The 12,674-nt window shown below is 42.2% G+C and overlaps 1 protein-coding gene across 1 annotated transcript in view; it reads right to left on the bottom strand.

Moving 5' to 3' along the window:
• Positions 1 to 4,426: 4,426 nt before the first annotated feature.
• lta4h (leukotriene A4 hydrolase) overlaps positions 4,427 to 12,674 on the bottom strand; it is a 64,444-nt gene continuing 56,196 nt past the window's right edge. Inside the window, exons 17-19 of the mRNA XM_070897690.1 lie at positions 11,574 to 11,656; positions 10,633 to 10,737; positions 4,427 to 4,762 (exon numbers count right to left, since the gene is read on the bottom strand). Of these exons, the coding sequence (XP_070753791.1) occupies positions 4,645 to 4,762; positions 10,633 to 10,737; positions 11,574 to 11,656 (306 nt within the window). The 3' untranslated portion in view covers positions 4,427 to 4,644. The remainder of the gene's footprint in view (positions 4,763 to 10,632; positions 10,738 to 11,573; positions 11,657 to 12,674) is intronic.

Genomic DNA, 12,674 nt, shown 5'->3' on the forward strand with positions numbered 1-12,674 from the left:
TATGCTCGCGGCCTTCCGCGAGAGGTGGGCGCCGGAGGGCCTGGATTGCATCATCACGCCCAGCAACCAAATTTTAATTTGATTTTATGTTTTAAAGTTTAATTTGTTTTAATTGCTGGTGTTTTTAGTGACCCCCTCCCCTTTTATAGGGGGCACTTGTAAAATATGGAATTTTAATGTCCTTTAAAAAAAAACACAAAAAAAAACCTACAAAAAAAATACAAAAACCCCCCAAAAAAACAAAAAAAAAAGGGCCTTGGGAAATGTTTGGAGTGTCCCCCAGATCGGGGGGCAAGTGATTTAATGTTTATGTTTGCCCCAAAAGAGTTGCGTCTCTGGATCATTAGTCCAGGTCTCTGGATTACTCACCCAACGCTACCATTCTCGGTAGCACATGTAGTAATACTGGGATTTGGAGGCTGTTGGGGTCTGAGAGTATTGGAGAATGATGGGATTCAGAGTCCGAGAGCAATGTCTCGAGTGTTAGGTGTGAGGTTCAGACGGCAGTACTGAGTACAGGAGCAGTGGAAGTGAGGAGCAGGATTTGAGAATAGTGCAGAGGGGGTACGAAGGTCTAGAACTGCGAGCAGTAGGTGGGGTGTGTCCTGGTGCTTGGAAGCATTGGAAAAGGGAGGTACCTGGGGTGTTATCCAAGTCTCAGTACAGTCATGGGGGCGGGTCCCTTATACGGGAGAAATCATGGGTGGTTATGTCATCCGGAGACATTTTGTGTGCGTGGGGGCGGGGTGATCCCTGGATTTGAGGAAACGAGGGGAGGTTCTGGAGTTTGGCCAGTTTAGGGTTGTTCCTGAAATGTTTGAGCAGCGAAAGAGGGCCCCAGTTCTTGGAGTAGTGACTGAGGAAATGGTTGTGGGATGCAAGACCGTGATGATGGGAGAAGAGGAGCACGATCGGTCTGCATTGCGGGGGAGGAAACGGAAGAGGATGTGGTCAGACTTCTCCCAGATCCCTTGTAGGCTGTTAGACAGGTCAATGGGAGCCTGAACCTCTGGCAGCCGTCAGAATAACTGGCCAATGACCAGCAATAGCGCTTACACAACCTATTTTAGTAACGTTAAAGGGCATACTGTTCTTTTACACAATCTGCTGACTGACCACAAAGCTTCAAGGGGTTTTCACTATGCAAACTTAGATATCCCACCAGGGAATCGAATAGGGCCAGGGTGATCTCCTGGACTAGTTTCGATCGCCTGGATGGGTTGGAGAGGAATTTTCCCAGATTTTTTCTCCCGAAATTGGCCTGGGTTTTTAATCTGGTTTCTGCCTCTCCCAGGTGATCACATGGCTCCGGTTGGGGTGGAGTGTAGAATGTTTCAGTATAAGGGGTGTCGTAGTTGTGTGAGGCGGACTGGATGGGCTGGGTGCTCTTTACTTTTCCACCATTGTTCATAGGTTTATATGTAACCTTCAGGGCTGCTGACCGAGGGCTGTGCAGCTCTTTGTCGGCCGGCGCGGACACGATGGGCCGAAATGGCCTTCTTCTGCGCTGTAAATTTCTATGTTTCTACAACATCTCTATAATCCCAATGGTGCCAGGGTACTGGGATGACAAACTTTAAACTGTTTCGGCGCAGACTAAACAGTGGTGAATGTAACCCAGTGGCTGACTCAGTTGAGTGGTGAAAGACCACGAATTAGAAGCACCTGCTCTCAGAAAATACGTGGTTTGTGTTTGCTGCCTCAAATAACACTCCGAACCAGAGATGATATGGCCAACAAGTCTGACCCAAACAAACCGAATATTCAACATCCGGGAGTGTTTGGAGAGCTGCATATGCTAAAACCTTCATGAATGCTGCCATTCAGGAAAGACTGAGCCAGCCCGGAAATAGCCTACCCAGCCTTTGGACCACGCAAGTGAGGCAAGATTAGTAAATGATCCTCTAGCAATGAGTGACTAGAATATGGTTGAATTTCAAATTCAGTTGGAGGGTGAGAAAGTTGCGTCTCAAACCAGGGTCCTAAGCTTAAATAAAGGAGACTACGAAGGTATGAGGGCAGAGTTGGCTAAAGTGGACTGGGAAGAGAGACTAAAGAATGGACGGTTGATGAGCAGTGGCAGACATTTAAGGAGATAGTTCATAATTTGCAACAAAAATATATCCCAATGAGAAGGAAAAACTGTAAGAGAAGGAATAACTATCCGTGGCTAACTAAGGAAATAAAGAAGGGTGTCAAATTGAAAACAAAGGCATACAATGTGGCCAAGACTAGTGGGAGGCCAGAGGATTGGGAAATTTTAAAAAGCCAGCAGAGAACGACTAAAAAAATGATTAAGAAAAGAATAGATTATGAAAGTAAACTAGCACGAAATATAAAAACAGATAGTAAGAGTTTCTACAGGTACATAAAAAGGAAAAGAGTGGCTAAAGTAAATGCTGGCCCCCTTAAGATGAGACTGGGGAATTAATAAAGGGGAACAGAAATGGCAGAGACGTTGAACAAATATTTTGTAACGGTCTTCACGGAAGGTATCGGAAGACACTTAAAAACATCCGAATAGTGGATAATCAAGGGGTTATAAGTCGGGAGGAACTTAATACAATCACTATCACTAAAAGTAGTAGTACTCAGTAAAATAATGGCACTAAAGGCGGACAAGTCCCCTGGACCGGATGCCTTACAACTTAGGGTCTTGAGAAGTGGCTGCAGAGATAGTGAATGCATTGGTTATAATCTATCAAAATTCCCTGGATTCTGGGACGGTCCCAGCAGATTAGAAAACCTCAAATGTAATACCCCTATTTAAAAAAAGGAGGCAGACAAAAAGCAGGAAACTATAGACCAGTTAGCCTAACATCGGTTGTTGGGAAAATGCTGGAGTCCATTATTAAGGAAGCAGTAGCGGGACATTTAGAAAAGCATGACTTAATCAAGCAGAGTCAGCATGGTTTTATGAAAGGGAAATCATGTTTGACAAATTTGCTGGAGTTCTTTTGAGGATGTAACGAGCAGGCTGGATAAGGGGGAACCAGTGGATGGGGTGTATTTGGATTTCCAGAAGGCATTTGATAAGGTGCCACGTAAGAGGTTACTGCACAAGATAAAAGCTCACGGGGTTGGAGGTAATATATTAGCATAGATAGAGGATTAGCTAACTAACAGAAGACAGAGAGTCGGGATAAATGGGTCATTTTCCAGTTGGCAAACAGTAACTAGTGGGGTGCCGGAGAGATCGGTGCTGGGGCCTCAACTATTTACAATCTATATTTATGACTTGGATGAAGGGACCGAGTGTAATGTAGCCAAGTTTGCAAAGATAGGTGGGAAAGCAAATTGTGAGCACATAAAAAATCTGCAAAGGGATATAGACAGGCTAAGTGAGTGGGCAAAAATTTGGCAGATGGAGTATAATGTGGGAAAATGTGAGGTTATCCACTTTGGCAGAAATAATAGAAAAGCAAATTATAATTTAAATGGAGAAAAATTGCAAAGTGCTGCAGTAGAGAGACCTGGGGGTCCTTGTGCATGAAACACAAAAAGTTAGCATGGAGGTACAGCAAGTAATCAAGAAAGCAAATGGAATGTAGGCCTTTATTGCGAGAGGGATAGAGTATAAAAGCAGAGAAGTCCTGCTGCAACCGTACAGGGTATTAGTGAGGCCACACCTGGAGTAATGCTTACAGTTTTGGTCCCCGTATTTAAGGAAGGATATTGCATTGGAGGCTGTTCAGAGAAGGTTCACCAGGTTGATTCCGGAGAGGCGGTTGACTTATGAAGGTAGGTTGAGCCTATACACATTGGAATTCAGAAGAATGAGGTGATCTTATTGAAACTTATAAATGAGGGGACTCAACAAGGTGGATGCAGAGAGGATATTTCCACTCATAGGGGAAATTAAAACTAGGGAACATCGTTTCAGAATAAGGGGCCACCCATTTAAAACTGAGATGAGGAGGAACTTCTCTCAGAAGGTTATAAATCTGTGGAATTCTCTGGCCCAGATAGCTGTGAAGGCTGGGCCATTGAATATATTTAAGGTGGCGATAGATAAATTTTTGAGCGATAAGGGAGTAAAGGGTTATGGGGAATGGGCAGGGAAGTGGAGCTGAGTCCATGATCCGATCAGCCATGATCTTATTGAATGGCGGAGCAGGCTCAAGGGCTGAAATGGCCTACTCCTACTCCTATTTCTTATGTTCTTAAATTAAGACCTTAAATTGCTACATTTTCCAACTTAACTTAGTACCATGTGGCTTCTTAGGAAGGCTGGGGGAGTTCATGTTACCTTTGGAGCAAGGGAGGTTAAGGGAGAAGGGTAAAACCCCAGAGGAACCAGTTCAATATGGAGTACAGTATTCTCCAGGACTAGGTATGGACCCAGAGAGCAAAAGGAAAACAGGCTAGGATCATGGGGACAGTAACATCCCGAATACTAAAGAAAAGACAAATAGTGGAGAAACAATTGAAGATCAACAATTTTATTTCAAACAAGGCATCTATTTTTTCCACAGTACAATGTAATACATTCTAAATTCAAGGTTCCTTCGTGAACAATTCTATTCCACTGAAAACTGATTGGAACTAATAGTTTGTTCATAATTTGCTGAGAAGGTGCCACTGTAATCAAAGTGCTTGGTTTTGCATAATGTGAAAAATGAGTAGTACTGCAGTAATGGTCAATTAGACAAGGTGGAGGTCCTTGGCCACCAGTGCAGCTGTGGTTGGATGCATGCTGGGCTTGTTCTTCATAAAGGTATCAATTGCTTGCTGACGAGCCTTTTCAAAGTTGTACAGATCCCTGTAACATTCATTTCAAAACAAATGCGTGAAGTCAACCCTGATATGCACAGAATTAATGAACCATCTCAACACTGGAAAATTACTGCCTTTACACAGTCATAGGATTCAGGCAGATGACAGTTTTAGCTCATTCTCCATACTAACACTTACAAATGTAATGTTTGCAATGTTAGAGGGGAAACAAATGGTCCACACTCTCCTTCAGACAGCAAAACACCAAATGTTCTGTTGTATGGTTCCTGGCCACTTTTATAATAAATACCAAAATAAAGAGAGATTAGTGGCCATGAGCAATACTGTCGGGGAGCTTTAAAGGAGCAGTGAGCTACCAAAGCAATACTATGATCACGGACAAAAATATCCCCGTAGTTTAGAAGCTGCTATATTTTTCTTAGTGTATTCATATGTACACAGGAAAGTCAGCCATTTAAGTAGAGTACAGAAATAGGAGGATAGAGCAGATGAATGCGTGGCTGGAGAGATGGTGCAGGCGGGAGGGCTTTAGTTTCCTGAGGCATTGGGACCGCTTCTGGGGGAGGTGGGACCTGTACAAGCCGCACCTCAACAGAACCGGGACCAATATCCTCGCGGGGGGGGGTTTGCTAGTGCTGTTGGGGAGGGTTTAAACGAGCTTGGCAGGGGAATGGTAACCTGAAAATAGATTCAGTAGGGAGGGGAGTAAAGCTGGAATTAGAAAGCAAAAAGAAAGAAAGTGAGTTTGAGGGAGAGAGGAAACAAGCAGGAAAAAAGGGTAAAAAAACAAACTTAAAGGCACTTTGTCTAAATGCACGTAGCATTTGTAACAAGATAGATGAGTTGACAGCACAAATTGAGACAAATGGGTATGAGCTGATAGTCATTACAGAGATGTGGTTGCAAGGTGACCAGGACTGGGAATTAAATATTCAGGGGTACCTGACAATCGGAATGATAGACAGAAAGGAAAAGGAGGTGGGGCAGCTCTATTGATAAAGGATGGAATTACTGCAATAGTGAGAAACGATATTGGCTCAAATGATAAGGGTATTGAAACAGTTTGGGTGGAGATAAGGAACAATAAGGGGAAAAAGTCACTGGTGGGCGTAGTCTATAGGCCCCCCCGAACAGAAGCAACTCTGTTGGTCGGAGCATAAACCAGGAAATAGTGGGGGCTTGTAAAAAGGGAACAGCAATAATCATGGGTGATTTTAACCTCCATATTGATTGGACAAATCAAATTGGTCAGGGTAGCCTTGAGGAGGAGTTCATTGAGTGCATAAGGGACAGGTTCTTTCAGCAGTATGGAACAGAACCAAACAGGGGGCAGGCTATCTTAGATCTGGTCCTGTGTAATGAACAGGATTAATAAACAATCTCCTCGTAAATGATCCCCTCGGAATGAGTGATCATATTTCAAATATTCAGATGGAGGGTGAGAAAGTTGGATCTCTAACCAGCATACTAAGCTTAAATAAAGGAGACTATGAAGGTGTGAGGGCAGAGTTGGGTAAAGGGGACTGGGAAAATAGATTAAAGTGTAGGATGGTTGATGAACAGTGGTGTACATTTAAAGAGATATTTCACAACTCTCAAGAAAAATATATTCCAGTGAGGAGGAAAGGGTGTAAGAGAAAAGATAGCCATCCGTGGCTAACTAAAGAAATAAAGGACGGTATCCAATTAAAAACAAGGGCATACAAAGTGGCCAAAACTAGTGAGAGGACAAAAGACTGGGAAGCTTTTAAAAGCCAGCAGAGAATGACTAAAAAAATGATTAAGAAAGGTAAGATAGTCTACGAAAGTAAACTAGCACAAAACATAAAAACAGATAGCAAGAGTTTCTTTAGGTTAATAAAAAGGAAAAGAGTGGCTAAAGTAAATGTTGGTCCCTTAGAGAACGAGACCGGGGAATTAGTAATGGGGAACATGGAGATGGCAGAAACTCTGAACAAATATTTTGTATCAGTCTTTACGGTAGAGGACACTAGCAATATTCCGACAATGGATAGTCTACGGGCTATGGGGGTGGTGGGGTGGGGGGTCGGGGGAGGACCTTAACACAATCACTAAGGAGGTGGTACTGTAAGATAATGGGACTAAAGGCGGATAAATCCCCTGGACCTGATGGCTTGCATCCTAGGGTCTTGAGAAGTAGCGACAGGGATTGTGGATGCATTGGTTGTAATTTACCAAAATTCCTTGGATTCTGGGGAGGTCCCAATAGATTGGAAAACTGCAAATGTAATGCCCCTATTTAAGAAAGGAGGCAGACAAAAAGCAGGAAACTATAGACCAGTTAGCCTAACATCTGTGGTTGGGAAAATGTTGGAGTCCATTATTAAAGAAGCAGTAGCAGGACATTTGGAAAAGCAAAATTCGGTCAGACAGGGTCAGCATGGATTTATGAAGGGGAAGTCATGTTTGACAAATTTGCTGGAGTTCTTGGAGGATGTAATGAACAGGGTGGATAAAGGGGAACCAGTGGATGTGGTGTATTTGGACTTCCAGAAGGCATTTGACAAGCTGCCACATAAAAGGTTACTGCACAAGATAAAAGTTCACAGGGTTGGGGGTAATATATTATCATGGATAGAGGATTAGCTAACTAACAGAGAGTTGGGATAAATGGTTCATTCTCTGGTTGGCAACCAGTAACTAGTGGGGTGCCGCAGGGATCAGTGCTGGGACCCCAACTATTTACAATCTATATTAACGACTTGGAAGAAGGGACTGAGTATAACGTAGCCAAGTTTGCTGACGATACAAAGATGGGAGGAAAAGCAATGTGAGGAGGACACAAAAAATCTGCAAAAGGACATAGATAGGCTAAGTGAGTGGGCAAAAATTTGGCAGATGGGAGTATAATGTTCGAAAGTATGAGGTCATGCACTTTGGCAGAAAAAAAAAATCAAAGAGCAAGTTATTATTTAAATGGAGAAAGATTGCAAAGTGCCGCCGTACAGCGGGACCTGGGGGTACTTGTGCATGAAACACAAAAGGATAGTATGCAGGGACAGCAAATGAGCAGGAAGGCCAATGGCACCTTGGCCTTTATTACAAAGGGGATGGAGTATAAAAGCAGGGAAGTCTTGCTACAGCTATGGGGGAAAGTGACCATAATATGGTAGAATTCTTTGTTAAGATGGAGAGTGACAAAGTTAATTCGGAAACGAGGGTCCTGAACTTATTGAAAGGTAACTTCGACGGTATGAGGCGTGAATTGGCTAGAATAGACGAGAAAACGATACTAAAAGGGTTGACGGTGGATAAGCAATGGCAAACATTTAAAGATCACATGGATGAACTTCAGCAAATGTACATCCCTGTCTGGAGTAAAAATAAAACTGGGAAGGTGGCTCAACCGTGGCTAACAAAGGAAATTAAGGATAGTGTTAAAGCCAAGGAAGAGGCATATAAATTGGCTAGAAAAAGCAACAAACCCGAGGACTGGGAGAAATTTAGAATTCAACAGAGGAGGACTAAGGGTTTAAGTAAGAAGGGAAAAATAAGAGTACAAGCGGAAGCTTGCAGGGAATATAAAATATGACTGCAAAAGCTTCTATAAATATGTGAAGAGAAAAAGATTAGTAAAGACAAACGTCGGTCCCTTGCTGTCGGATTCAGGTGAAATTATAATGGGGAACAAAGAAATGGCAGACCAATTGAACCAATACTTCGGTTCTGTCTTCACGAAGGAAGATACAAATAACCTTCCAAAAATATTAAGGGACAGTGGGTCTAGTGAGAAGGAGGAGCTGAAGGATATCCTTATTAGGTGGGAAATTGTGTTAGGGAAATTGATGGGATTAAAGGCCGATAAATCCCCGGGGCCTGATAGTCTGCATCCCAGAGTGCTCAAGGAAGTGGCCCTAGAAATAGTGGATGCATTGGTGATCATTTTTCAACAGTCTATTGACTTCGGATCAGTTCCCATGGACTGGAGGGTAGCTAATGTAACACCACTTTTTAAAAAAAGGAGGGAGAGAGAAAACGGGTAATTCTAGACCGGTTAGCTTGACATCAGTAGTGGGGAAAATGTTGGAATCGATCATGAAGGACGAAATAGCAGCGCATTTGGAAAGCGGTGATAGGATCGGACCAAGTCAGCATGGATTTATGAAGGGGAAATCATGCTTGACGAATCTTCTGGAATTTTTTAAGGATGTAACTAGCAGCGTGGACAAGGGAGAACCAGTGGATGTGGTGTATTTGGACTTTCAGAAGGCTTTTGACATGGTACCGCACAAGAGATTGTTGTGCAAGTCAAATCACATGGTATTGGGGGTAATATACTGACGTGGATAGGGAACTGGTTGGCAGACAGGAAGCAGAGAGTCGGGATAAACGGGTCCTTTTCAGAATGGCAGGCAGTGACTAGTGGAGTGCCGCTGGGCTCAGTGCTGGGACCCCAGCTCTTTACAATATACATTAACGATTTGGATGAAGAAAGAGAGTGTAATATCTCCAAGTTTGCAGATGACACTAAACTGGGTGGTGGTGTGAGCTGTAAGGAGGACGCTAAGAGGCTGCAGGGTGACTTGACAGGTTAGGTGAGTGGGCAAATGCATGGCAGATGCAGTATAATGTGGATAAATGTGAGGTTATCCATTTTGGGGACAAAAACACGAAGGCAGAATATTATCTGAATGGCGGCAGACTAGGAAAAGGGGAGATGCAACGAGACCTGGGTGTCATGGTTCATCAGTCACTGAAAGTGGGCATGCAGGTACAGCAGGCGGTGAAGTAGGCAAATGTATGTTGGCTTTCATAGCTAGGGGATTTGAATATAGAAGCAGGGAGGTCTTACTGCAGTTGTACAGGGCCTTAGTGAGGCCTCACCTGGAATAGTGTGTTCAGTTTTGGTCTCCTAGTCTGAGGGAGGACGTTCTTGCTATTGAGGGAGTGCAGCGAAGGTTCACCAGACGGATTCCAGGCATGGCTGGGCTGTCATATGAGGAGAAACTGGATCAACTGGGCCTTTATTCACTGGAGTTTAGAAGGATGAGAGGGGATCTCATAGAAACATACAAGATTCTGACGGGACTGGACAGGTTAGATGCGGGAAGAATGTTCCCGATGTTGGGGAAGTCCAGAACCAGGGGACATAATCTTAGGATAAGGGGTAAGCCATTTAGGACTGAGATGAGGAGAAACTTCTTCACTCAGAGAGTTGTTAACCTGTGGAATTCCCTGCCGCAGAGAGTTATTGATGCCAGTTCACTGGATATATTCAAGAGGGAGTTAGATATGGCTCTTACGGTTAAGGGGATCAAGGGGTATGGAGAGAAAGCAGGAAAGGGGTACTGAAGGAATGATCAGCTATGATCTTATTGAATGGCAGTGCAGGCTCGAAGGGCCGAATGGCCTACTCCTGCATCTATTTTTCTATGTTTCTATGTAAGTTATTGGTGAGGCCACACCTGAAATACTGCGTGCAGTTTTGATTTCCATATTTATGAAAGGATATACTTGCTTTGGAGGCAGCTCAGAGGGGGTTCCGGGGATGAGGGGGTTGATTTATGAGAAACGGTTGAGTAGGTTGGGCCTCTGCTCATTGGAATTCAGAAGAATGAGAGGTGATCTTATCGAAACGTATAAGATTATGAGGGGGCTTGACAAGGTGGATGCACAACTAATCATGGCTTAAAATATTGCTACATTTCATCAACCGACCCGATTCAATTTAACTACTTTCATTAATATGTTGCATAATTAAAAGGAGCTATGATTTTTATATTTAAAACTTTATCAAGTAGTCTTCTATTTTGTGTATTCGCCTTGCCAACCTGCATCTTACACACTACCCAAAAGGAGGGCAAGTCCAGTGCAGTTCAACACACTAAAGCAAAGATCGCACAGCAATTATTTAATTGTAAATTTAAATGGTACCTGTAAAGAGGACGAGTGAACTTCATTCTGCCTTGTACGGTAACCATTTCCAAAGCAAGAGGGATGGCTTCTTCCCATTGGGCTCGAAGGCACAATCTCAGCCATCTTGTGTGGAAGACAAAAAAACTTAATGACTATTCAATCAAAGAAAATCTTAGAAATTTAAATTAAATTGCCATCACTAGACTCAAAAATGGTAATATACTGGCATTAAGTTGTATAGTCTACAGGGCTATGGAGAGACTACAGGGCAATGGCATTAGTTTTGGACTGCTCAGCACATACAATGGGCCAAATGGCCTCCTTCTGTACTGTAAACTTTTATGGTGCTACTGCTCGATAGTCACTTAATTCAGTAGCTCTAAATTCCCACCTTGCTGTTATTGACATTAGTTAATTTAAATTATTGGATAATTCACATTTTAAGCACAAAAACTTTGAATTACGAGCATTAGACTGTATACGCTTCTTGTATGATGCCCTTAATTTATCACCTCATTTTGCTCCCCTCAAAATGAAACTCTAATCAATGTATTTTATTGCATTTAGTCTACTTGCTAGTTTGTAATCTCTGCTGACTACATTTCTCGAATGAAATATTTTAACAAATTAGTTGTTCTTTTGTAGACATCCTGTCTTTTCGCCCCCCTCCCCCACCCCACCACCACTGTCTTAGACCGAAAGCACTGGCTCATGCTGGGATGCCGTTCCACAGACAGCAGTAACCCTCCAGTAGCTCGTTCATCATGTGCGAACCTATGTAGCTGTTTGAATTTGGGAAGATGGGGCTACCACAGCTGAGCACATTTTTTTTTCCAACAGGGAATAAACCAAATAGTGATGAGGACTAGGAGTCCTGATCGACTTACGTATCCCTAACCAATGAACACTGAAGCCAACAGCAGCACCCCATCAGTTTCATGCTCTTCACTAAATTATACCTGAATTTTATCTCTGCATTTTTGACACAGTTGAATTTGTAAACCTCCTGCATTCGTTTCACATTATTAAGACGCAGTGGAGGCTAAAGACCAAAAGAGAAGTGATTACTGCAACAAATAACACCACTGCATATTTACTTAACATTAACTGTTCCAAGATCATTTTCTTACCATTTGAACAACCACTCCCCTTCATTGCAACAAAAATTATTAGATAAAATTCCTCTAAAGAACAGCTAACCTGAGCATCATTTACATACATTTTTCTAACCTGCTCCGAAATATTAGTTATGGAATAGAATCTTTTAATAGAAAGTGTTAATGATGTGCTGAACGATTCATATTCACTGCATTTTTCCAAGTATAATTTCACAACTATGAACAGTGTCCAATCAATTCATTATAAAGTGTAGCACTTAGAAATCCTTCTTGCAAGTGAAATTAATTCGCTAACTTTGTAATCAGACACTACAAATACCGTGCTGAATTTAAACGGCTTTTTGGGGGGAGGGGCATATTAGCTAAATTAAGATAATGTGTAACATTGGCACAATTTAAATCCCAAATCCTACAGATAAAAACGCCACTGAACACCAACTACAGTTCAGATCTTACTACAAATGTTCTTTTACATAGGCAGTTTAAAAAAATGAATATCTAATCAGAAAAGTGAGGAATTGAGAACCATAAATATATTACTAAGCAATTTTCTAAGATCAAGTTTTAATACTGTATTTTTGTGAAGTCCATAAAGATTAAAGGGAAGCCTTTAATTGCTATTGAAACTATACAAGTGAATCTAAAATCCTGCTTATCCTTAAAAAGATTGCACTCTTATAATTCTTCAAGATGCATAAGTCAGTAAACATTTATTATCGCCAATAAAAACAGAAAATGCTGGAAATATTCAGCAGGTCAGGCAACATCTGTGGAGAGGGAAACAGAGTTAACGTTTCAGGTCGATGACCTATCGTTAACACAGTTTCTCTCTCCACACATGCTGCCTGACCTTCTGAGTATGTCCAGCATTTTTTGTTTTTATTTCAGATTTCCAGCTTTTGATTGATTATCTCCACTTCAGTAAGTCAATCCAAAGTCACT

The sequence above is a fragment of the Pristiophorus japonicus genome, chromosome 13 (genome assembly GCF_044704955.1).
Source record: "Pristiophorus japonicus isolate sPriJap1 chromosome 13, sPriJap1.hap1, whole genome shotgun sequence".
Lineage (NCBI taxonomy): Eukaryota > Metazoa > Chordata > Chondrichthyes > Pristiophoridae > Pristiophorus > Pristiophorus japonicus.